Source organism: Leptodactylus fuscus, chromosome 2 (genome assembly GCF_031893055.1).
Source record: "Leptodactylus fuscus isolate aLepFus1 chromosome 2, aLepFus1.hap2, whole genome shotgun sequence".
Classification (NCBI taxonomy): Eukaryota; Metazoa; Chordata; class Amphibia; order Anura; family Leptodactylidae; genus Leptodactylus; species Leptodactylus fuscus.
In genome coordinates, this window is record NC_134266.1 from 105335168 (window position 1) to 105358572 (window position 23405).

At 44.1% G+C, this 23405-nt stretch overlaps 1 protein-coding gene across 3 annotated transcripts in view; it reads right to left on the reverse strand.

Moving 5' to 3' along the window:
* The window catches only part of TULP1 (TUB like protein 1), a 64142-nt gene that overhangs the window by 11657 nt on the left and 29080 nt on the right, over window positions 1-23405 (reverse strand). For 2 of the 3 annotated variants that reach the window (XM_075264307.1, XM_075264305.1), the window contains 3 exons: window positions 18753-18878; window positions 2142-2227; window positions 812-982 (listed from right to left, as the gene is read on the reverse strand). In XM_075264307.1, the coding sequence (XP_075120408.1) occupies window positions 812-982; window positions 2142-2227; window positions 18753-18878 (383 nt within the window). The remainder of the gene's footprint in view (window positions 1-811; window positions 983-2141; window positions 2228-18752; window positions 18879-23405) is intronic. The other variant, XM_075264306.1, reaches the window with a different exon arrangement.

The following is a 23405-nucleotide window of genomic DNA, read 5'->3' on the forward strand; positions in this document are numbered from 1 at the left end:
CTGCTATCTACCAGTATACGTTGACTGCCAACAGAAGACAGAAATCTGGCAAACCGTGAGCGCCTGTGAGTGTTTTGAGCTCTCCGAGGTGAAACCGTTTTTTTTTTAACCGGACACAAAGTCCTGCTCATCCGACTTTGTGTCCTGTTAAAATGAGTTTGCTCATTTCTAGAGTTAACCCACCATAGCCCTATGGAGTAAGGGCCCCTTCACACGGAGTGTGAAAAACGGTTTCGCCGTGGAGAGCACAAAACACTCACAGGGGCTCATGGCCGGACACTTTCCAAACCAATTCAAATGAATGGGTTTGAAAACTGACTGCAGGTTTTTGTCTCCTGTCCAGTTTTGGGCAGTAAATGTAAACCTGCAAAACGGAGACTGGGGCGCAGATGTGAACAAGCCCTGAGTGATATACCTAAGTTGGGGTTGTTGTCTGCACATCACTTGACCATGGATGGACTTTTATCCACTGGAATTAACAATGAATCACAGAAAGCAGAGATCTAGAAAACTGTGAGCAATTGATACATTAAGTAAATTGGAAAACTGAATAACTTCTCATTGTAGAAACAGTAACATTTATTTGCTGAACTCTTACTGGACCCTTTAATGATTTGCATACCCAAGTGCATTCAGCATTACATAACATTCCTAAGACAACCATTAGTAACCTCATTGATAGCATACCAAGGTGTGTAAGGGCATGTATTTCTGCACATGGAAATCATACTTGATATTGAATTGGACACAATGTTTTTGTTCATTTTGTATCATTTGCAAACCATTACTGAAGACAGTAACTATTTCTTACTTTCTTGTCATTATCAAGATGAACATAATATGTTGGGTACCATCCCCTGTCCATTCCTTTTTTATCCCTTGTGACCTTGCATTTGATGGTTACACCATGTGGAGCTGGACGCAGCACAAATTCTTCTAGATTATCCACTTCAATGACAGGTGAGGGAGGGCATTCTTCCTTCTGACAAAACAGAGAGACATTACACTTGCTTTCTCTAACAGCTCTCCCCAGTAGAGTCAACAAACCAATATCCACCTATATCAGAGGTCAGATTCATGCATTGGAATTTAACAAAGTGTTGATATAAAGTTGTTTATCACCTTTATCCTGTATTGTATTACTTACTAATTGAATTGTGTCTCAGAAAAAAGCTTTGTGAAGAAATATTGAGAAGATAGTTGCTGTTAGCAGTACTGTTTTAATGGTAAATATCAGCTGCCATTAAAAGAGTTGACTAGACTTTTTTTTTTTTTTTTTTAATCATGGTCTTCTTAGGATAGGCCATAAATATTTGACTGGTGTAGAACCAACAGCCAGCCCTGGTACAGATCAGCTGTTTGGAGCCAAGTCTGACACCTGAAATCAGGTGGATATGTGCCCTGTATAGTGTCCAAGTGCCATAATTGCAGCTAAGCAGTTACAGAACAGGAGCCACTGTCAACTCCAACCCAATCAGATATTTATATCCTATTCTGAGGACAGGCTATAAAATTGAAATTGTCAGATGAAAAAGCTGTGTGTGCAGGATTTCAGATGGACATCACGATAGAGAAACAAATATAAAATGTAGCCTTAGTCAATAGCATTAAACAGTTACAATATCAGTGACTGAATTCTCCTTAAAATTCCTTTTCCTTCATCACAAAAAAGGCCACCACAGTCTCTTGTTTTGTTTTAATATTATTTTTAGTTGGTCTGACAAAGACGTCCGATCAACGTCGAAACGTGTTGCATTTTTAAATTGTCACACTATAGAGTTTTTTTATGTGGAATAAATGGTAATTATTATTATCACTCTCTGATTTTCCTTGCAGCCCTTGCATGTAACCCCACCTTTTTTCTTTATTGTTTTATGTTTATTCCCAACGTCTGCTCGGACATGAGGTCCCAGGTCTGAGCTGCAGCTTTAATCTACATTGAGTTGTGTCCCCCACCTTTTGGCTCAGGTGACACCGCTTAGCACTACAATCCACATCTAGTTGAGGCGCCACTGTGGTCCTACCTTTTACTCCATTATTCTATTGGACATTTTAGACCTGGTGACAGGTCCTCTGTAAAATACGTGTCAAGGACAATTTAATAATAGGACTATACACACACAAACATTTTCTCTTTGTACCTTTTTGGATTTCTTCCCCTTCTTTCCCCTTTTGTTTGTGTTCTTTATGGTTTCCTCCTCTTCTTCATCATCACATTTTGAAGCTTCTACAGAATAACACATTACATAAAACTGGCTTTCTGAATTCTCACTGCAGAAGCAATCTTTAGTTTTGTCTGCTCATAAATGAAATGCATCTGTTTTTACAATTAAAATTTTTTTCCCATAAATAAGTTTTTTGTAACTGCGCAGTTGGGAGAAATGTGACATGCTGAAATTGAGTAGAAAATGTACAGCAATACGTGTTAATGTTCATTAATTTTTATGTAGATTGTGAGCCCCATACAGGGATCACAATTTATTTATTTTTTTCAATCAAGTACGTCTTTGTAGAATGGGAGGAAATCCACGCAAACATGGGGAGAACATACAAACTCTTTGCAGATGTTGTTCCTGGAGGGATTCAAACCTAGGACTCCAGTGCTGCAAGGCTGCAGTGCTAACCACTGAGCCACCGTTTTGCCCCATCAAAATGGTTGTTGACAATGAAGTTAGGTTATTTTGGCAATAAAAGACCCAACAATTTTTCTTTTCTAGAACTTCAAACCTCAAACCAGATTGTCTGTTGGAGTAAACTCTTCGAATTCATCAGCGCATAACCCTTTATTTACTAGCCTGTATTAGTCTTTGATGACCAAGCTACATTTTGTGTTATTATGTGGAACACATACCAAGCGCTATAATTTTTTTATTTTTCCATCTATGAAACTGTATGAGGGAATAATTTTTGTGGGAAAAGTGGGCATGTTTAATGGCACTTAACTTTTGATGGTTATGTTAACTTTTATTGACTCTTTCTGAGAAGCCATAGGAAAATACTGCAATTTTGCCTTTTGTCTTTTTATGCTATTGACTTTGAGACTTAAGTAACCTGATAAAATTATTCACTGGGTCGATATGATTAAAATATTGCTACATTTGTAAAGTTTTTCTTCAAGTTATATTACTTTTGCAAATTTTAATTTTTCCATTGCCACTTTTCAATACCATTAACCCCTTCCCGCCGATGGCACTTTTTGACTTCCTGACCAAGCTCGATTTTTCAAAACTGATGTGTCACTTTATGTGGCAATAACTTTGGAATACTTTAACTTACCAAAGTGATTTTGAGATTCTTTTTTTTGTAACACATTGTACTTCATGTTACTAGTAAATTTTGGTTGATATGCTTTGTGTTTAATTATGAAAAAATAGGAAATTTGGTGGAAATTTTGAAAAATATGCATTTTATAAAGTTTGAAATGATGTGCATTGCATACAGATAGTCAGACCGCCAAAATTATATCATAAATCTCATGTCCCAGATCTCTGCTTTATGTCAGCATCAAACTTTAGTCGCCCTTTTATTTTTTACGGACATTATAAGATTTACAACTGAAACAACAATATTCAAAATTTTCAAGAAATTTCTAAAACCCATTTTTAAGGGAGTAATCCAGTTATGAAGAGATTTTGAAAGACCCTTGTATTAGAAACCCCAATAAATCACCCAATTTTCAAAACTGCACCCCTTAAATAAGCCAAAATAACATATACCAAGTATTTCAACCCTATAAGTGCTTAACAGGAATTAAGACAAAATGGAGGTGAAATTTTCAAAGTTGATTTTATTTTACTATTATTTTTGTTTAGCCCTAGAATTTGCACATTCACAAGGGGTTAAAGGAGAAAACGCATCCCACAATTTGTTATGCAAGTTCTCCGGACTACCACATTACCCCACTTGTGGGTCTAAACTAATATATGGACGCACAGCGAGACGCAGAAGGGAAGGGGCTTTTAGAGGGCAGATCTGGCTGTGATCAGTTTCAGGAACCATGTCACATTTACAAAGCCATTGAGGAGTCAAAACAGTGGAAACCTCTAGAAAGTGACCCCGTTTTGAAAACCGCACCCCTCAAAAAATTTATCAAGTGATGTAGTGAGCATTAGTAACCCAGAAGTGAATATGTAAGCTGTGCGGAGTAAATTGGGTACACCAAATCCCATTATATTTTCCCACTAGCTCCTATGACACGGACGGGGAAGAGGGGCATTCTGGGGGATCAGTGCTGGTATATTCTCTCTCATAAGTTCTAAATATGGGGTGTCCCCTGAAAACGCTCACACAGCTTATACATTTCCTTCTAGTCACAGCCACTTATGTCCTAATGATTTGGCGACTTTTGGGGGTTTTGTCTTCACATTGTACAAGCTAGATTTTTATTTTTATTTTCTGGCAATGTGGCCATATGAGGGCTTGGTGTTTGCGGTATTAGATGTACTTTTCAATGCCACCATTTTGGGGTGCCTGTAACTTATTGACTATTTTATTAACTCTTTCTGGGTGGGATGTAAAAGGAAACATCAATACTGGCATTGCTTTTTAGCATTTTTTTTTTTCCCGTGCAGCGTACAGCATAGTTAACATGTTTCCTTTATTCTGTGGGTCGGTACAATTACGGCGATACCTCATTTATATTTTTTTAATGCGTTGCTATTTGTGCAGAATAAAATTCAATTTAGGGGAAAAAAATCTTTTATTTTTGCATCGCCATTTTTAATTTTATTGTTCAAGTTATTACGGACGCGATGATACCAAATATGTAACGTTTTTTTCTATTTTTCTTTATTTTACATAATAAAACATTTAATATGGGAAAATGGGATTTTGGGGGCTTTATTTAATTCTAATTTATTTTAAACTTAACCTTTTTTTATTTTTACTTTTTTATAACTTTTTTTTCTGTCCACATGGGGGATTGAAGCAGTGATCTTCTGATCTCTGCTTAACTACATGTAAGCTGCAATACGTGTGTATTGTAGTGTACAGGAAACTCTCAGCCCCATGCACACGCACAGGGCTGACAGCTTCCATTTTGGCAGGATCAACCAGGTACCTGGAGGGCGAAGTGATGGGGCAGACCCGGGGTCACTGATCAGACCCCGGGCTGCCCACTACCAACACCGGCACCCCCCGAAACCGTCGCGGCAGGTTCTGTGTGCGCACCATGCAGCCGCTGTAGTACTACGGCGGTTTGCGAGAAGTCCTTCCGGCAGCACCGTATTACAGATGTCGGGAAGGGGTATTCCCATAAACAGAGTCATATCTATATGTTACGGTTCTGTGTGTATATATATATATATATATATATATATATATATATATATAATTATTTAGACAGAACCTCTTGACTGCGGTAGTGGCTGCAGTCGAGGTCCACAAGCCCCAGAAGGGCGGCCGTCTGCCTGAGCAAATCAGCAGTATGTTCGCGTGCGGCTTAAGTGTGACCACGAACCAACGCACGTTCACCAGTTAGCTTCACTGGGTGAAGGCGTGCATGCAGCTCCACGGTGAACCGGCTACAACGGAGGAGTGCCCCAGTTGACTTCACTGGGCAGGTGTTTGTGTAGCTTTAATGGGAATATACTGCAAAGAGGCTTACACCAGTTGGCTTCAATGGGCAAGTGTTTTTTGTGCAGCTTGGATGTGAACAGGTGGCAACACGGGTTCACCAGAAACTTCCTGGGGAACTGCACCTGCGTATAGGCTGCAATCAAGGCTGCCAAGGGTTAATGTCACCCCCGGTCAGAATCACAATGGGCTCCACAACAGCTTTGGAGTTATAATAATAATGGACAGACCCCACAGGCTATAATAGTTCCCTACCGTCAGTACCCAGGAATCCTACACTAGAATACCTGCACTGGTAACCTGGCATTGACAGGAACCTAGCCCTAAACCGCTCTGTCCCAGCATATTAGTCAAAGTGTGAGCACCCGGCAGGCGTCGGCTCACACCATATAAAGGCAAGTCCCCGCCCACAGGGCAGTGGCCATATTCTCACTGGCATGCCCAGTATGAGTGGAAAGGGACTTAGCCTCAGAACGTCTCCAAAAAGTCTGAGCATGCTCAGCAGGGTGAAAATGAGACAGCCTCAGAGTGTTTCCAAAAAGTCCGAGCATGCTCAGTAGGCCAAATGCTGGACTTAGACTCCACAACCCTCACCGTCCGACGCCGAGGGCGAGAATAGGATTGACCCGCAGGTGGTGTTGTGCGCCGAAGGAAAACCTGCAGGACCCCATCCTAACACTATATTTGTAGATAATTAAACATTTTTGCAAATAAATAATTAAAAATTCTGCAGTGTTTTAAAGATTTTCTCTAACTATCTTAGTGGTGACATCTGTTTTCTTCATCAATTGTCAACGGATACCACCACAAATATAGAAACTTTCAATGGTCTGGGACTTGTCAGGAACCCAGCCATGATTTTCTTATTGTTGCTGGGTTATCAGAAGATATTCCAGCCACAATAAGGAAATCATAACTGATTTTGTGCCCTTAGAAAGGTCCTGTATTCATGGTCGTATCCACGGGCAACAGATCAAAATATCTTGTGACCACAAGATATTAAGAGAAAAGCTTTAAAACTCTGGAAAATGTTTAATTACTTACAGTCCTATGAAAAAGTTTGGGCACCCCTATTAATCTTAATCATTTTTAGTTCTAAATATTTTGGTATTTGCAACAGCCATTTCAGTTTGATATATCTAATAACTGATGGACACAGTAATATTTCAGGATTGAAATGAGGTTTATTGTACTAACAGAAAATGCGCAATATGCATTAAACCAAAATTTGACCAGTGCAAAAGTATGGGCACCTCAACAGAAAAGTGACATTAATATTTAGTAGATCCTCCTTTTGCAAAGATAACAGCCTTTAGTCGCTTCCTGTAGCTTTTAATTAGTTCCTGGATCCTGGATGAAGGTATTTTGGACCATTCCTCTTTACAAAACAATTCAAGTTCAGTTAAGTTTGATGGTCGCCGAGCATGGACAGCCCGCTTCAAATCATCCCACAGATGTTCAATGATATTCCGGTCTGGGGACTGGGATGGCCATTCCAGAACATTGTAATTGTTCCTCTGCATGAATGCCTGAGTCGATTTGGAGCGGTGTTTTGGATAATTGTCTTGCTGAAATATCCATCCCCGGCGTAACTTCAACATCGTCACTGATTCTTGAACATTATTCTCAAGAATCTGCTGATACTGAGTGGAATCCATGCGACCCTCAACTTTAACAAGATTCCCGGTGCCGGCATTGGCCATACAGCCAGAAAGCATGATGGAACCTCCACCAAATTTTACAGTGGGTAGCAAGTGTTTTTCTTGGAATGCTGTTTTTTTTGGACGCCATGCATAACGTCTTTTTGTATGACCAAACAACTCAATCAGTCCACAGGACCTTCTTCCAAAATGAAGCTGGATTGTCCAAATGTGCTTTTGCATACCTCAGGCGACTCTGTTTGTGGCGTGCTTGCAGAAACGGCTTCTTTCTCATCACTCTCCCATACAGCGTCTCCTTGTGCAAAGTGCGCTGTATTGTTGACCGATGCACAATGACACCATCTGCAGCAAGATGATGCTGCAACTCTTTGGAAGTGGTCTGTGGATTGTCCTTGACTGTTCTCACCATTCTTCTTCTCTGCCTTTCTGATATTTTTCTTGGCCTGCCACTTCTGGGCTTAACAAGAAATGTCCCTGTGGTCTTCCATTTCCTTACTATGTTCCTCACAGTGGAAACTGACAGGTTAAATCTCTGAGACAACTTTTTGTATCCTTCCCCTGAACAACTATGTTGAACAATCTTTCTTTTCAGGTCATTTGAGAGCGGGCTGTCCATGCTCGGCGACCATCAAACTTAACTGAACTTGAATTGTTTTGTAAAGAGGAATGGTCCAAAATACCTTCATCCAAGATCCAGGAACTGATTAAAAGCTACAGGAAGCAACTAGAGGCTGTTATCGTTGCAAAAGGAGGATCTACTAAATATTAATGTTACTTTTCTGTTGAGGTGCCCATACTTTTGCACCGGTCAAATTTTGGTTTAATGCATATTGCACATTTTGTGTTAGTACAATAAACCTCATTTCAATCCTGAAATATTACTGTGTCCATCAGTTATTAGATATATCAAACTGAAATGGCTGCTGCAAACACCAAAATATTTAGAACTAAAAATGATTAAGATTAATAGGGGTGCCCAAACTTTTTCATAGGACTATATATTAGCAAAAATGTTTAACTTTTAATTATCTACAAATTTAAAAATGGTTGTGATTGTGGGAATACCCCTTTAACTTAATTCTTTTAGCGGAATTTAGCAATTGTTTATTTTTTGAGGAAAGACCCATTGTGTTTATTGATTCCATTTTGGGGAATGTAACGCCTTGTGATTGCTTTTTATATTTCTCTTTGGTGGCTGACAGACCAAAAATGGCAGTACTAACATTTTTAGATTTTTTTTAATGCTGTAAAATAATATTATGGTTGCATTGCTTGGGTCCTTAAAGATGCATCAATACCTGATATGTGTTTTATTCATTTTTTATTATGTATGTAGAAAGTCTATACACCAGTCACTAATGGGATAAAGGCGGTTGTCCACCCTTTTCAAATCGATGGTTTATTAGAGACTAGCTGCTACCCGCGACTTCGTCTGTGGTGATTGTAGAAGTGTGTAAATCGAGTCATGGGTGAATTTTTACACACAACGTAAATAGCGCAATGTAAATAGCGCAGCGCAAACGCGGCGTAAACGCTCCCATAACGCGGCGCTCGGTGTAAAAATAAGCACCAAATAAGCGCCGCGTTACGCCGTGTGAATGGACCCTTACACGTGCATTTGTAGACGTGTATTTTCAGCAAATACATGGGCGTTTAGTGGGTGTGAAGGAGAGTAGGGGGTGCGCTGAATAATGCAATGCATTGCAATAGTAAAGAGTACAGTGTGAGTGTATGCAGGCGTAATGTTTAGTTCAGTTAGTAGAGTGGGGGATTTCGGAGGCGGGGATAGGTAATGTGTGTGTTTCACAGTATTTTTTTTTATTTTATTTTTAATTTTTTTATTTTTATTTTAATGCTAATGAGGTTTGCAGGCTGCATCCAGCAGCTTGCAAAACAATACCGTTGTACACCAGCAGGGGGTGTCCTGAACAATGCAATGCATTGTAATCGTAATGTATTGCTATGTATTGCATAATCATGCCAGTGCTATTGCAGGCTACGTAGCATAGCCTGCAGCAGCCTGGACACACTGAGCTGTGTGGGAGGTGTGGGAGAGCTAGCGGCTGCTATAGGAACCTTCGCGGCGGCAGCCTAGCCCAGTGTAGGTGGCGGATATAAGCAGGAGGATGCCTCCGCGCAGCGAGGGACAGACGGGAGCCATGGGACAGGTAAGAGAAGGCGGCGGAGGACGCAAAGTTGGCAGGAACCGGAGACATGACGGGGGTAGCGCAGTGTATGCGCGATTGTGTAAGGGAAGGGCTATGGCGGGCGTACGGCTACCGGCCACCTGGCAGACAGAAAGTGCTGGCATGCGCCATAGTACAAGGGGGTATGGCGGCCGAGAGCAGAAGCAGTGTGAGCGGTGGTGTGCAAGGAAGCGTCGGCTATAGCGGCTGGTTGCCATAGGAACATCACTGGCATGGGCCGTAGCAAGGGGGGTGAAGTGAGGTGCAAGTGACTGTGAGGTGTGTTTGCAGAGGAGAAGTGGAAGGATAGGGCACTGAGGGAGAGGGGTAAGGTTGTTATGGAGCATAAGGTGTTGGCAGTGGCGTAACTACCGTGGTAGCAGCAGTAGCAGCTGCCACAGGGCCCGGGCCATTAGGGGGGCCCGGTGACAGCCGCTACCGCTGCGTTTTTTAAAAAAAATAGGCTGTTACGGGCCCTATTCACTTGCCGATCCTGGCTGGGCCGGGATCGGCAAGTGACACCGCGGGCCCCACAGGGGCTATCATTATACTCGGGGGTCTTTGCAGACCCCCGAGTATAATGACCGGCGGATCGGGAGAGGTAATAAACATAAAAAACTGTTACTTACCTCTCCGCGATCCTGCCAGGCCTCCGTCCTACTGTTGTCTGACGTCTCTGACGCCTCTGATGCTTCCCGGGTCATGTGACGTCCGACGTAATTAACAAAGGACGCGAGCGGTGGTCAGCACAGGAGGACAGCACAGCACAGGAGCTGGGGAACAGGTAAGAAGCAACAGTGGTTTTTTTTTTAATGTTTTTATTCCCCGGGTCTCCGATTATTATACTCTGGGGTCTGAAAAGACCCCAGAGTATAATAATTGTTTATGGGTATCCACAGAGGGACACTATTGGGGTTAATACTGTGTGCAGGAGCCACTATTGGGGTTAATACTGTGTGCAGGGGCCACTATTGGGGTTAATACTGTGTGCAGGGGCCACTATTGGGGTTAATACTGTGTGCAGGGGCCACTATTGGGGTTAATACTGTGTGCAGGGGCCACTATTGGGGTTAATACTGTGTGCAGGGGCCACTATTGGGGTTAATACTGTGTGCAGGGTCCAGTAAGGGACATAATAGAGTGCGGAGGAGATGGGGGGGGGCATGTCAAAAGCTCGCCACGGGGCCCCGCCATTCCTAGTTACGCCACTGGGTGTTGGCACAGCGGAGTAGAGAGGGCAGAGGTCCTGGCAGTGTTAGAGTGGTATGTGAACTTACCAGTGTCGCGCTGGTGGATGGATCGTGCAGAGGAAACAGCAGGGAGGTGATAGCGGCGTCGGGTACTGTTGCGGGCTGGAGGCAGGATTTCGTGTGCTGCGGCCTAAGGTGGAGGCGCAAAATGGTGGCATGCTAGTAACACGTTGTTTATGTCTGCAAAGTGCGCATGCTCCTGTGACGCTAGTGGAGTAGTGTGGTGGGCGGTGCCGTGGATCCTCCTAGCGGTGGGTGTCAGCAAACATGGCTGGTCCGGAGAGTGACAGAGGTAGCCTCCTGCAGGATGGTGAAGGTGAGGGTGAAAGTGGGAAAGTATATGTGAATGTGAGTGTGTGGGGTTAGGGGCTAGGCTGTAGAGGGTAATGTGAAGTTTAGGGGCTTGCTATGGTCCAAAGTGTGTGAGATTGCAGAGATGGTGATGTCAGTTTATTTTTTGTGGGGTTCGTGTGGAAAACGTATGTGGGTTATAGTGTTCAAAAGTAGCCTATTGCGCAATCGTGTGTATTAACTATGTTTGTGGAAAATTTCAGTCAAATCGGTGGAGCGGGTTTTGCGTGATTGACCGCCAAACATCTGAACATCCGAAGTCACAAACCCACAAACTCACAAACATTTCACATTTATAATATTAATAGGATGAGCGAACAGTTGAAATATTCGATATTCGATTCGAATAGCCCCTCAATATTCGACTATGCAAACGAATATCGAATCCCATTATAGTCTATGTGGAAAAAATGTTCGTTTCAGGGGAAACCACTATTCGACTAAGAAGGGTCACCAAGTCCACTATGACACTTCATTAAATGATGACAACACCTCTGGAATGCACCTGGGACAGCAGGGGAAGCATGCCTGGGGGCATCTAACACTCCCAAGTCACAGTTTTACCCTACTATCACAGACCATCAACTGCACACTTTCCACACTCCATACAACCTCTATGGAAAGTGGAAAAATACCTGGAAATCTTCTTTCCTCCCCAATTGTAAACCCAAATTTTAAGCTAAAGAAACATTACCAAGCACCCCTTTAAATTACATTGCCCATGGCAACCTTAGCTATCAGTGTGTGTGTGTGTGTAGTTCATCACATGGCTGACAGATCCAACTCCAAATGCTGCAGCACAAGCAACCAGCAGTCAGCCTAAGATGGTCTCATCTTCAAGTAAGACACAAGATTCTTTGGAACCAGAACATGAAAACCCAGTGATTGCCATTGCAGCAGTGCCTGGCCATCCTTCAGAGCAGTTCATTCAGAGATTGAATTGGAGAAAAATAAGAACATTTACGGTGATCAAGTCTTCATGCACATTAGTGGGCATAGACAACCTAACGTACAAGATCCTCATGCTCAGCTGGCCTCATTACTGAATAAGATTATCCAGGATAATCAGGGCTGGAAACAGCCATCAGATCTTACCGAAAGAAGCCATCTAAACATTGCACCTTTAATTGAGTTGAGCACTGCACCAGCAGAGTGTTAGGCACTTTGGGTGAGCTGAGCCTTTAACCAGCAGAGATTTAGTTTTTGGCCCTTGGGGTGAGTTGAGCCTTGCACCAGCAGTTATTTTGGCCCTTGGGGTGAGTTGAGCCTTGCACCAGCAGTGTTTTTGGCCCTTGAGGTGAGTTGAGCCTTTAAACAGCAGAGTTTTTGGCCCTTATGGCAAGTTGAGTCTTTAACCAGCAGAGATTTAGTTTTTGGCCCTTAGGGTAAGTTGAGCCTTGCACCAGCACTGTTTTTGGCCCTTGGGGTGAGTTGAGCCTTGCACCAGCAGAGTTTTTGGCCCTTGGGGTGAGTTGAGCCTTGCACCAGCAGAGTTTTTGGCCCTTGGGGTGAGTTGAACCTTGCACCAGCAGTGTTTTTGGCCCTTGAGGTGAGTTGAACCTTTGACTAGCAGAGTTTTTGGCCCCTTTATTGAAGTGGAGCCTCTAACCAGCTTAGTTTTTGGCCCTTTTTGTGAGTGGAGCCTCTAATCAGCTTAGTTTTTGGCCCTTTTTGTGAGTGGAGCCTCTAACCAGCTTAGTTTTTGGTCTTTTTGGTGAGTGGAGCCTCTAACCAGCAAAGTTTTGGGGAATTAGGATGGATTGAGCCTCTAACCAGCAGAGTTTGGGGGAATTAGGGTGGATTGAGCCTCTAACCAGCAGAGTTTGGGGGGAATCAGGGTGGATTGAGCCTCTAACCAGCAGAGTTTGGCAGAATCAAGGTGGATTGAGCCTCTAACCAGCAGAGTTTTGGGGAATTAGGGTGGATTGAGCCTCTAACCAGCAGAGTTTTGGGGAATTAGGGTGGATTGAGCCTAGTAGGAGTAGAATTGTGCAACTCTGATGGTGGAGGAAGAGGAGGAACTGGAGAGGTTGAGCACACACATGGAACTTCATGTTATGGTGCTTGACACTGGTGGACATGTAAATGATGGGTCAATCCAGTGGCTGTTCATTTTGATGAAAGTCAGCCAGCTGTGCTTATCTGTGATGATGCCACCGGCTGCGCTGAAGACCCTTCCTGATAGCACACTGGCGGCAGGGCAGTAAAAGACCTCCAAGGCATAAAGCGCAAGTTCCAGCCACAAATCCAACTTGGAGACCCAATAATTGTAGTGCGCAGAGGGATCGGAGAGGACAGGTCTGTGGTTGGCAAGGTACTTCCGCAACATGCGCCTATACTTGTCCCTCCTGGTGACACTAGGCCTCTCACTGGCGGTAGTTTGGTGAGGGGGTGCCATTAACGTGTCCCAGACCTTGGAGATTGTTCCCCTGGTGTGTGTGGACCGGATGGCAGTTGTTAGCCTCTTGGAGGAACTCTCCTCTCTGCCGCCAACGAGAGTTGATAGAAACATTTCCATCATATTCTGCACCAGTTGCTTGTGACAATCACTAATGCGATTGGCCCTCCCCTCTACCGGAATAAAAGTTGAAATATTATTATTATACCAGGGGTCGAGGATTGCAAAAATCCAGTATTGGTTGCTCTCCAGGATTTTCATAATGCGTTTGTCACTTGAAAAGCACCCCAACATGAATTCAGCCATGTGTGCCAGAGTGTTACTTGACATGACTTCGCTGCCCCCACCAGAATGGTGAATTTCCATTTCCTCCTCTTCCTCCCTTTCACCCCATCCGCGCTGCAGCAATGGGATGCACTGAACTTCCCCGCTAGCCTCCTGTGTAACAATGAGATCATCTGCCACTTCATCATCCTCCTCTTCCTCCGTCATTATACGTTGTGAAGCGGACAGGAGTGTGCACTGACTATCCTGCTGGGATGGTTCTGCTCCTATGCCAGACTCCTCAGCGTACAATGCGTTATCCCTGATGGCGATGAGGGATTCTCATCACACACAGTAGCAGGATTGTTACACTCACTAGTGCATCATCACAGCTGACCCTCTTGGTGGACTCCTCAAAGACACGTAAGATCTCGCATAAGTCTGTCATCCATGGCCACTCATAGTGCAGAAACTGCGGAAGCTGACTTTGAAGAACCCTTGGGTTTTGGAGATGGTACTCCATCAAGGGTCTCTACTACTCACACACTCTGCTCAACATGTGGTACGTCGAGTTCCAGCATGTGGGGATGTTGCACAACAGCCGGTGTTCGGGCAGATGTAGGTGTTGCTGGAGTGTTTTGAGGCTAGCAGCGGCTACTGTAGACTTGCGAAAGTGGGCGCACAAGCGCCGCACTTTCACCAGTAGATCGGGTAAATTGGGGTACGTTTTTAAAAACCGTTGCACCACTAAATTGAAAATGTGGGCCAGGCATGGAACTTGTTGGAGGTTGGCAAGCTCCAGAGCCACTATCAGGTTGCGGCCGTTATCACACACGACCATGCCTGGGCCCTGATGCAGCGGCGATAACCATATTGACGTCTCATTGAGGAGGGCATCCCTCACCTCGGAGACAGTGTACTGTCTGTCCCCAAAGCTGATGAGCTTCAGCATGGCCTGCTGACGTCTCCCCACGCCAGTGCCCCAGTTAGTGACCCGGTCACAGCCTCAACTACATTCACCCAGTGTGCCATCAGTGAAATGTAGCAACATCTCCAGGGCCAGGAGCTTGGAGATGTGCCCGTTTAAGGTTTGTGCATATGGGTGGGTAGCGCTGTACTTTTGCCTGCGCTCAAATGTCTGTGAGATGGTGGGTTGCTGGGAAGAGGCACATGATGGTGCAGGAAAAGGAGCTGAGGCAGGAAAAGGGGAGGATGAGGGAGAAGTCCCCAAAGTGATGGAGGCAGATGTGGAGGTGGTCTGGACTGCAGCACCAGCACTGGCAACAGTGGCAGAGTCAGTGGCGGCAATGCCGGACGACGATTTTCCTGCGTTTGCCCTCTCCCACTGAGCCAAGTGCTTGCATTCCAAATGACGGTGCATGGCAGTGGTCGTAAGGTTGCTCCTTTCAGAGCCCCTACTCAGTTTCGAGTTGCAAAGTGTGCAAACCGCACTATATTTGTCCACCGCGCATACATTGAAAAATCTCCACACCACTGAAGACCGTGGCCTCGGTGGGGGAGTTTTTCTAGGCTAGCTAGAATAGGGAACATCTTGGGCCTTGCTGGCTGTGGCCTGGCTTCGGTGAAGTAGCTGTCCTCTGCCTCTGGACATGCCTCTGCCTCTAGCCACCCTCTTTGGTGCTGCACTTCCCTCCACATGTACACTGCTTTCCCCGCTTGACATCCCCCCTGTCCAGGTCGGGTCAGTGTCCTCGTCGTCCACCACCAATTCTTCCAATTCATCTCTCGGCTCCTCCTCCTGCATACCGCACAAGGCAACACGCTGCCCTGATGGCAACTGTGTCTTGTCATCGTCACAGAGGGCGGGTTGCTGGTCAACAACAACAAAATCAACAGGAGATGGCGGATGCTCCAGTGTTTGGGCATCAGGACACAGAAACTCATCTGTTAGCTCCTGGGATTTGGGAAGTGGTGGGACAGAGAGAGGGACAATGAAAGGACCCGAAAACAGCTCCTGGGAGGTGGAAAAGGGGGGATTACTTTGCTGGGAAGACTGGGCATGTTTTGAGGAAGGAGGACCAGACTGTTGGATAGGAGGAGGAGTTGAGGTAGAGGCTGACTGGCTGGTGGAGATTGTGCTGGAAGCATTATCCGCTAACCATTGTAACACCTGTTCCTGGTGCTCGGTCCTGGTTAGTGTTGTACCCTGCACCCTACTTAATGTGGCCATCAAGCTGGGGACTGTGGGGAAGCGCAATGCTTGCTGCCCCAGAGGAGTAGGCACAGGATGCGCTGTTGCTTGACTGCAACCTTGCTCCCCAGCTGCATTTCCACGCCCCTGGCCTCGTCCCTGTCCTCGTCCACATCCCTTTGCGCTAGCCTTACGCATTTTGAGATGTATATAAATACGAATTTTATGGTGTATACACGAGGATAGCTGGATTGAGCGTATATGGACTGACGAATTTTCTGTATACCACATCGGGTTTTTTTGAGGGGAAGGTATACACTGAGGAAAGCTGGATTGGGCGTATATGGCCTGACGGATTTTCTGTATACCACTTAGGTTTTTTGGGGGGTATACACAGAGGAAAGCTGGATACGCTCAGTATACGGCCTGACTGATTTTCTGTATACCACTTAGATTTTTTTGAGGGGTATACACTGAGGAAAGCTGGATTGAGCGTATATGGGATCCTATATACTGTATGTGAGTATACAGGTTTCTGCTTACCCCTATGGGACTGGTATATACTGTATACCAGTGGTTGGGAAAAAAGGGCTTTTGGGATATTTTGGCAGGTTGAGTCGATATACCGGATCTGTATATCTCCTCTCCCTGCAGTATAGCTCTGAAAAGAGCTGTTGTTGTTCAGTTTTTCCTGGCTAACAGAAGCTACAATTCTATCTGACCCTCTGCAGATCTCCATCCCTATCTCTCCAAACCGCAACTGACGAACATGGCGGCCACTATTCTTTTAAATAGGAGGTCACCTGATTTCGGCAGTCAATGGCTTTATCCTATTTTTTTTTCAATGCCTACGTTGTCGTAGTTTCTGTCCCACCTCCCCTGCCCAGTTATTGGTGCAAAAAAAGCACCAGGGAAGGTTGGAGGGGATATGAATTTTTAGTGCGTTTGTCACATGGTATTCGATTCTAATTGAATATCTCAAATAGCCTGATATTCGATCGACCGCTGTTCGCTCATCTCTATGGTTTATCACCCTGATGGCTAACCTATGATATACTGTATGTGTCATAGGTGACACACTGAGACGTTTTTGCTGACAGCATCCAGAGTTGCAGCGACTCTCCTGCTTCCCACTGAGAGTGTGCATCTCTCCAGCTTCAAAGTGTTAACGGTGGCCATTTTTCCCTCATTAGAGAAGTTGGTTTTAGGGTTTTAGGGAATTATGCAGACTTATGCAGACTTACACCCAGACAACTGGGAACACTAGAACTGTGCCTCACAGTTGCCCTGTCAGTGGCTGATGGCTGGACCAAGCTCAATTTCAGTGATTACAGGGGATAATGGGAAGAATATGCAAATCTGTCTTCCATGATGTAATTAGGAAGTCAGAAGCTGCCTCATTGTTGCAAACCAATAGAGGGCACTCACTGGAATGTGCAAGCCTGTCTTCCCTGATGTAGTTAGGATGACAGAATTCCAGTGAAATAACCCAATAAAGGCTGCTCCCTTTAGCATCATGCTCGACCTTCCAAGAGGCCTTTATTTTGCAATGACGCTGGGATTATTACCAGGTATAGTCTCTCAATCGAGGACGGCTGTTTCGATGTACTTGCATCTCATCAGCTCGATGTAGAGAGGACTATAACCTGGTAGAGGTGAGAGGCTTAGACAGGGTTAAGGGTATATTGTCACTCCTTAGGGAGAGACCACCATATAGGTGTGTGGAGATTTATTAAGCCTTTAGCACTCCACTTCGCAAGGAGTCAATGGGAAGAATATGCAAATCTGTACAGGGGATAAGAGAGTCATCTCAGGAGTGTGTGCTCCTTACACCCTGGCCAAAAAAAGCACTACTAAAATCTCACCCTGCTTCCAGTGTACCCCAAAACAGTTATCGCTTCAAAAAACTGGGGAAAGAGAACCCCATCAGACACTGTTAACCCTGCTGCTGTACCCCAATTTAGTTAGCAAGTCTGGAGGAAGGGTAGTAAGTAGATTCTACTTAAATAGTATTAAAACCAATAAAAGAAACCGACTGACAGATGTAGTTAGGGTATATTCAGACGATGGAATCCTTTTCCTCTATGTGGCTTTTTTGTGCGGATACCTGTGACGGGATGCTGATGCAATGAAAACAGAAAATGTGTCTGGTCCTGAACCAGAAATTGGCCTAGTACTGAAGTGGTTAATAAATACAGTACATATATTAAAAATATTACTTTTTGTTATTAGAGCTACAAATATCACAAAATTATAGATTTATCTCGAAGTGACACACCACATGAGTTTGTGCCCATTTTTTTTTTTTTTTTTTAACAAATATTGACACACTGAGCTCAAAAGGTTGGCCATCATTGGTCCATCACCAAGATAGGTCATCAATCAGTTGTTTACATGAGCATGAGAGTGGGTATGAGAACTGCAATGGTGTCCCATAGACTTAATGGTGTTTTCTGTTTAATTTTTTAATTATTTAATACTTCTGCTAGTAGGGCCATAAACATAACAAACCAGTAATTACTAAAATTGCGTTGAGAGACTAGAGTGCTGCCCACTTGTGTAATCAGCTGATCTGCATGGGTTCTGACAATCAAATCCAATCTATGAAACCAATCCCTTAATAAACAGAAGCTGAACTGGTTTTCTCCTTATTTTTTGGGTCTGACCTCTCTAACACCTGACTATTAGCATTTATTGCTGAGGAAAGCTTAATAGATTTGCTAATTGGATAATATATATATATATATATATATATATATATATATATGTTATTATAAACTCCGCAGGTGTCTGCGGGTAGCTGACCGAAGAATGGAGAGCCCAGCGCAATTGGGAACATAGCCTCACAATTTTCTATGAGCATAAGAACATATAATAAATTAGTTTTCATGCAGTAATTCATCTTTAATGCTATACCTTTTTTCTTCTCTTTTACATCCTTATGTGTTTCACCTTTAGATTGAAACATAGTAGCTGCCTTTTTCTGTGATGATTTTATAGCCTTTGAACAGGAGTCAGATTCTTTATTACTATTTTCTGCTGCTGGATAAGGTAAAAAAAAGTGTCATTGGAAACTGTTCATTACAGAATAAGTAACAAAATAATTTAAAGGATATGTACATTTGCAACAGATTTTCTATAGCATCTAAACTAATAAATAAAGCAAAACTACAATTAGCATAACTTTCCACTGACAATTATTTTAGAACATAAATTTTACTGAATCATTAAAAACAACGTCATTAGAAACAACATTAGTGTCAATTGGAGATATATAGGCACAGAGAGATGGAAACCCTAAAAAAGTATAAAAAGAAGGCCAAGTAGTCGTCACTGTTAATTGATATTCATAGTTTATCCACCAGAACAATAGTATAAATAATCCAAAGGACAATTGTAGATCTCCAAAACCAATGTTATGCCCAAAAATGAAATATTTCCCTAGAAATCCCTACTAGATATGCAGAGTAGCTTCCTTCTCAGGCAATCAGTGAAGACACTACTTTTGATGTGACCGCAAAAAGGTTAAGTAGTAGCCTCATCTAGAAGTAAATATAATAAAATGTCTGTACTATGTGCAACATACAGGAGTACCATATACACTGGTGAGCAAAAGGGCAACAATATTTTGAACTTTTTACTTTCAGGCTCGTAATCCGGGACCACCCCAGCAAACCCCTACGTTCAACTCATCCCCACACCTGGCATCAGAACAACGAACCCCTCAAATCTTGAACCTATCTCACTCACTCCTGCCTTTCCCTCCGGTGCACTATGGAATGCTTGCTCCTCACACAATAAACTTGCGTACATCCACAACCTTTTCATCTCAAATTAATTTACATTTCTCAGCATCACAGAAACATGGCTGACACCCTCAGACACTGCCTCCCCTACTGCCCTCTCCAATGGGGGTCTGCACTTCTCACACACTCCCCGCCCCCACAATAAACCTGGTGGAGGTGTAGGCGTCCTCCTGTCAGACAACTGCTCATTCACCCCAATCCAGCTACCACCTGCCCTCACCCCCCCTCCTTTGAAGTGCACTCGGTTCGTATCTACTCACCCTCCAACTGGCCATCATATTCCGACCGCCTGGACCCACCGCTGCCTTCATCGACCATTTCGCCACCTGGCCCACGCTCTCAGACTCTCTCCTACCACTCGCTAACATATCCTCACTCCAGGACACAGATGCCGCTGCTGCCTTCTATAACACCACCATCACCTCAGCCCTTGACTCTGTGGCCCTTCACAACCACTAGAGCCCGACCTATCAATAGGCAGCCCCGGCACACTGACCTAACTAAAAATCTGAGACATGCCGCAAGGGTTGCAGAGCGCCTCTGGAAGAAAAGCCACTCCCAGGAGGACTTCCTCAGTTAAAAAGAGGCAGTTCTCGCATTTAAGAACGCACTCTCCTTCAGAAAGCAGAACTACTTCACCACACTCATAACTGCATTCTCTCACAATCCCAATCAGCTATTCACAACCTTCAACTCCCTCCTCCGTCCTCCTGTGCCCCTCCTACACCACTTATCTCAGCTGACGACTTTGCCTCTTACTTCAAAACTAAAATCGACACCATCAGAGACAGTCTCGCCCTACTCCCTCGACAACCCCTCTACCCAACTACTTGCTGCTCCTCATCCCTGACCTGTTTCTCCACCATCACTGACGAAAAACTCTCCTCCCTAATCTCTAAATCCCACTTCACCTCCTGCGCACTTGACCCGATCCAGTCACATCTCATCCCCAAACTCACTGAAGTCATTACTCCGGCCCTAACCCATCTCTACAACCTATCCCTAGCCAATGGATCCTTCCCCTCCCGCTTCAAACATGCCACAGTCACACCCATACTTAAGAAATTATCCCTCGACCGGTCCTCTCCAGCCAACTATCGTCCCATCTCACTGCTCCTGTACGCCTCAAAACTGCTTTAGCAGCACGTCCACTCAGAACTCTCCTCCTATCTCTCGTCCAACCTGCTCTTTGACAGACTACAGTCAGCCTTCAGACCCCCTCACTCCACTGAAACTGCCCTAACAAAAGTCACTAATGACCTGCTAACCACTGGTGTCCGAGTGATAGATTGTGAATGTGCGGTTGGTGAGGTATGAGAAGGGCCAGGTCTGAGATACCAAGGGATGAGAGAATTTCTAACAGGAGGGAGTGGTCGACTGTGTCAAAGGCAGAGGAGAGGCCAAGGAGGAGGAGGACAGAGTAATGGCGCTTGGCTATGGCGGTTAGATGGTCATTAGTGACTTTTGTTAGGGCAGTTTCAGTGGAATGAAGAGGTCTGAAGCCTGACTGTAGTCTGTCAAAGAGCAGGTTCTCCATCTACACCCTTGGCCTGGGCCAACTCATAGAATCTCATGGTTTCCAGTACCATTGCTATGCTGATGACACCCAAATATACATCTCTGAACCAGACATTACCTCTCTGATAGCCAGATTTCTCAGTCAGAGACGTCCTTCTTCACAGCACAGCCAATCGCGCTGTGCTGTGAGAGCTGGGAGGAACGCCCCCTCCATCTGCTCGCAGTACTCGTCCATAGACGAGCATTATCAGGGAGGGAGGAGGGAGTTCCTCCCGGCTCTCACAGTACAGCGCGATTGGCTGTGCTGTGAAGAAGGACGTCTCTGACTGAGTGTCAGAAACGCCCTTCTGACCATAGAAGAGCTACGGTACTGGGACCGTAAGCTCTTCACACTGGGCCCACATCAGGAAAGCCGACAGTGTGCTGAACTCAGCGCACTGTCAGCTTTCTGGCAGTATATAGAATTGCCTGTGGGCAAAATGGTGAAAGGTCCTCTTTAATGCAACCCCTAAGGTACGCCTTAGTGGTCTCCCATAAAAGAGGAGGGGAAGCATCAGAGGAGTTAACCGCCAAAAATATGAAAATGAAATTTCCCCAATGTGGGACTATTAAAGGAATATCTTATCTTACAGTCCTATGAAAAAGTTTGGGCACCCCTATTAATCTTAATCATTTTTAGTTCTAAATATTTTGGTATTTGCAACAGCCATTTCAGTTTGATATATCTAATAACTGATGGACACAGTAATATTTCTGGATTGAAATGAGGTTTATTGTACTAACAGAAAATGGGCAATATGCATTAAACCAAAATTTGACTGGTGCAAAAGTATGGGCACCTCAACAGAAAAGTGACATTAATATTTAGTAGATCCTCCTTTTGCACAGATAACAGCCTCTAGTCGCTTCCTGTAGCTTTTAATCAGTTCCTGGATCCTGGATGAAGGTATTTTGGACCATTCCTCTTTACAAAACAATTCAAGTTCAGTTAAGTTTGATGGTCGCCGAGCATCAAATCATCCCCCAGATGTTCAATGATATTCAGGTCTGGGGACTGGGATGGCCATTCCAGAACATTGTAATTGTTCCTCTGCATGAATGCCTGAGTCGATTTGGAGCAGTGTTTGGACATTGTAACTTCAACTTCGTCACTGATTCTTGAACATTATTCTCAGGAATCTGCTGATACTGAGTGGAATCCATGCGACCCTCAACTTTAACAAGATTCCCGGTGCCGGCATTGGCCATAAAGCCCCAAAGCATGATGTAACCTCCACCAAATTTTACAGTGTGTAGCAAGTGTTTTTCTTGGAATGCTGTTTTTTTTGGACACCATGCATAACGCCTTTTTGTATGACCAAACAACTCAATCTTTGTTTCATCAGTCCACAGGACCTTCTTCCAAAATGAAGCTGGCTTGTCCAAATGTGCTTTTTCATACCTCAGGCGACTCTGTTTGTGGTGTGCTTGCAGAAACGGCTTCTTTCTCATCACTCTCCCATACTGCTTCTCCTTGTGCAAAGTGCGCTGTATTGTTGACCGATGCACAGTGACACCATCTGCAGCAAGATGATGCTGCAGCTCTTTGGAGGTGGTCTGTGGATTGTCCTTGACTCTTCTCACCATTCTTCTTCTCTGCCTTTCTGATATTTTTTTTGGCCTGCCACTTCTGGGCTTAACAAGAACTGTCCCTGTGGTCTTCCATTTCCTTACTATGTTCCTCACAGTGGAAACTGACAGGTTAAATCTCTGAGACAACTTTTTGTATCCTTACCCTGAACAACTATGTTGAACAATCTTTGTTTTCAGATCATTTGAGAGCGGGCTGTCCATGCTCGGCGACCATCAGACTTAACTGAACTTGAATTATTTTGTAAAGAGGAATGGTCCAAAATACCTTAATCCAGGATCCAGGAACTGATTAAAAGCTACAGGAAGTGACTAGAGGCTGTTATCTTTGCAAAAGCAGGATCTACTAAATATTAATGTCACTTGTCTGTTGAGGTGCCCATACTTTTGCACTGGTCAAATTTTGGTTTAATGCATATTGCACATTTTCTGTTAGTACAATAAACCTCATTTCAATCCTGAAATATTACTGTGTCCATCAGTTATTAGATATATTAAACTGAAATGACTGCTGCAAACACCAAAATATTTAGAACTAAAAATGATTAAGATTAATAGGGGTGCCCAAACTTTTTCATAGGACTGTATCTTATACTGGTCAGGGATCCGATCATTT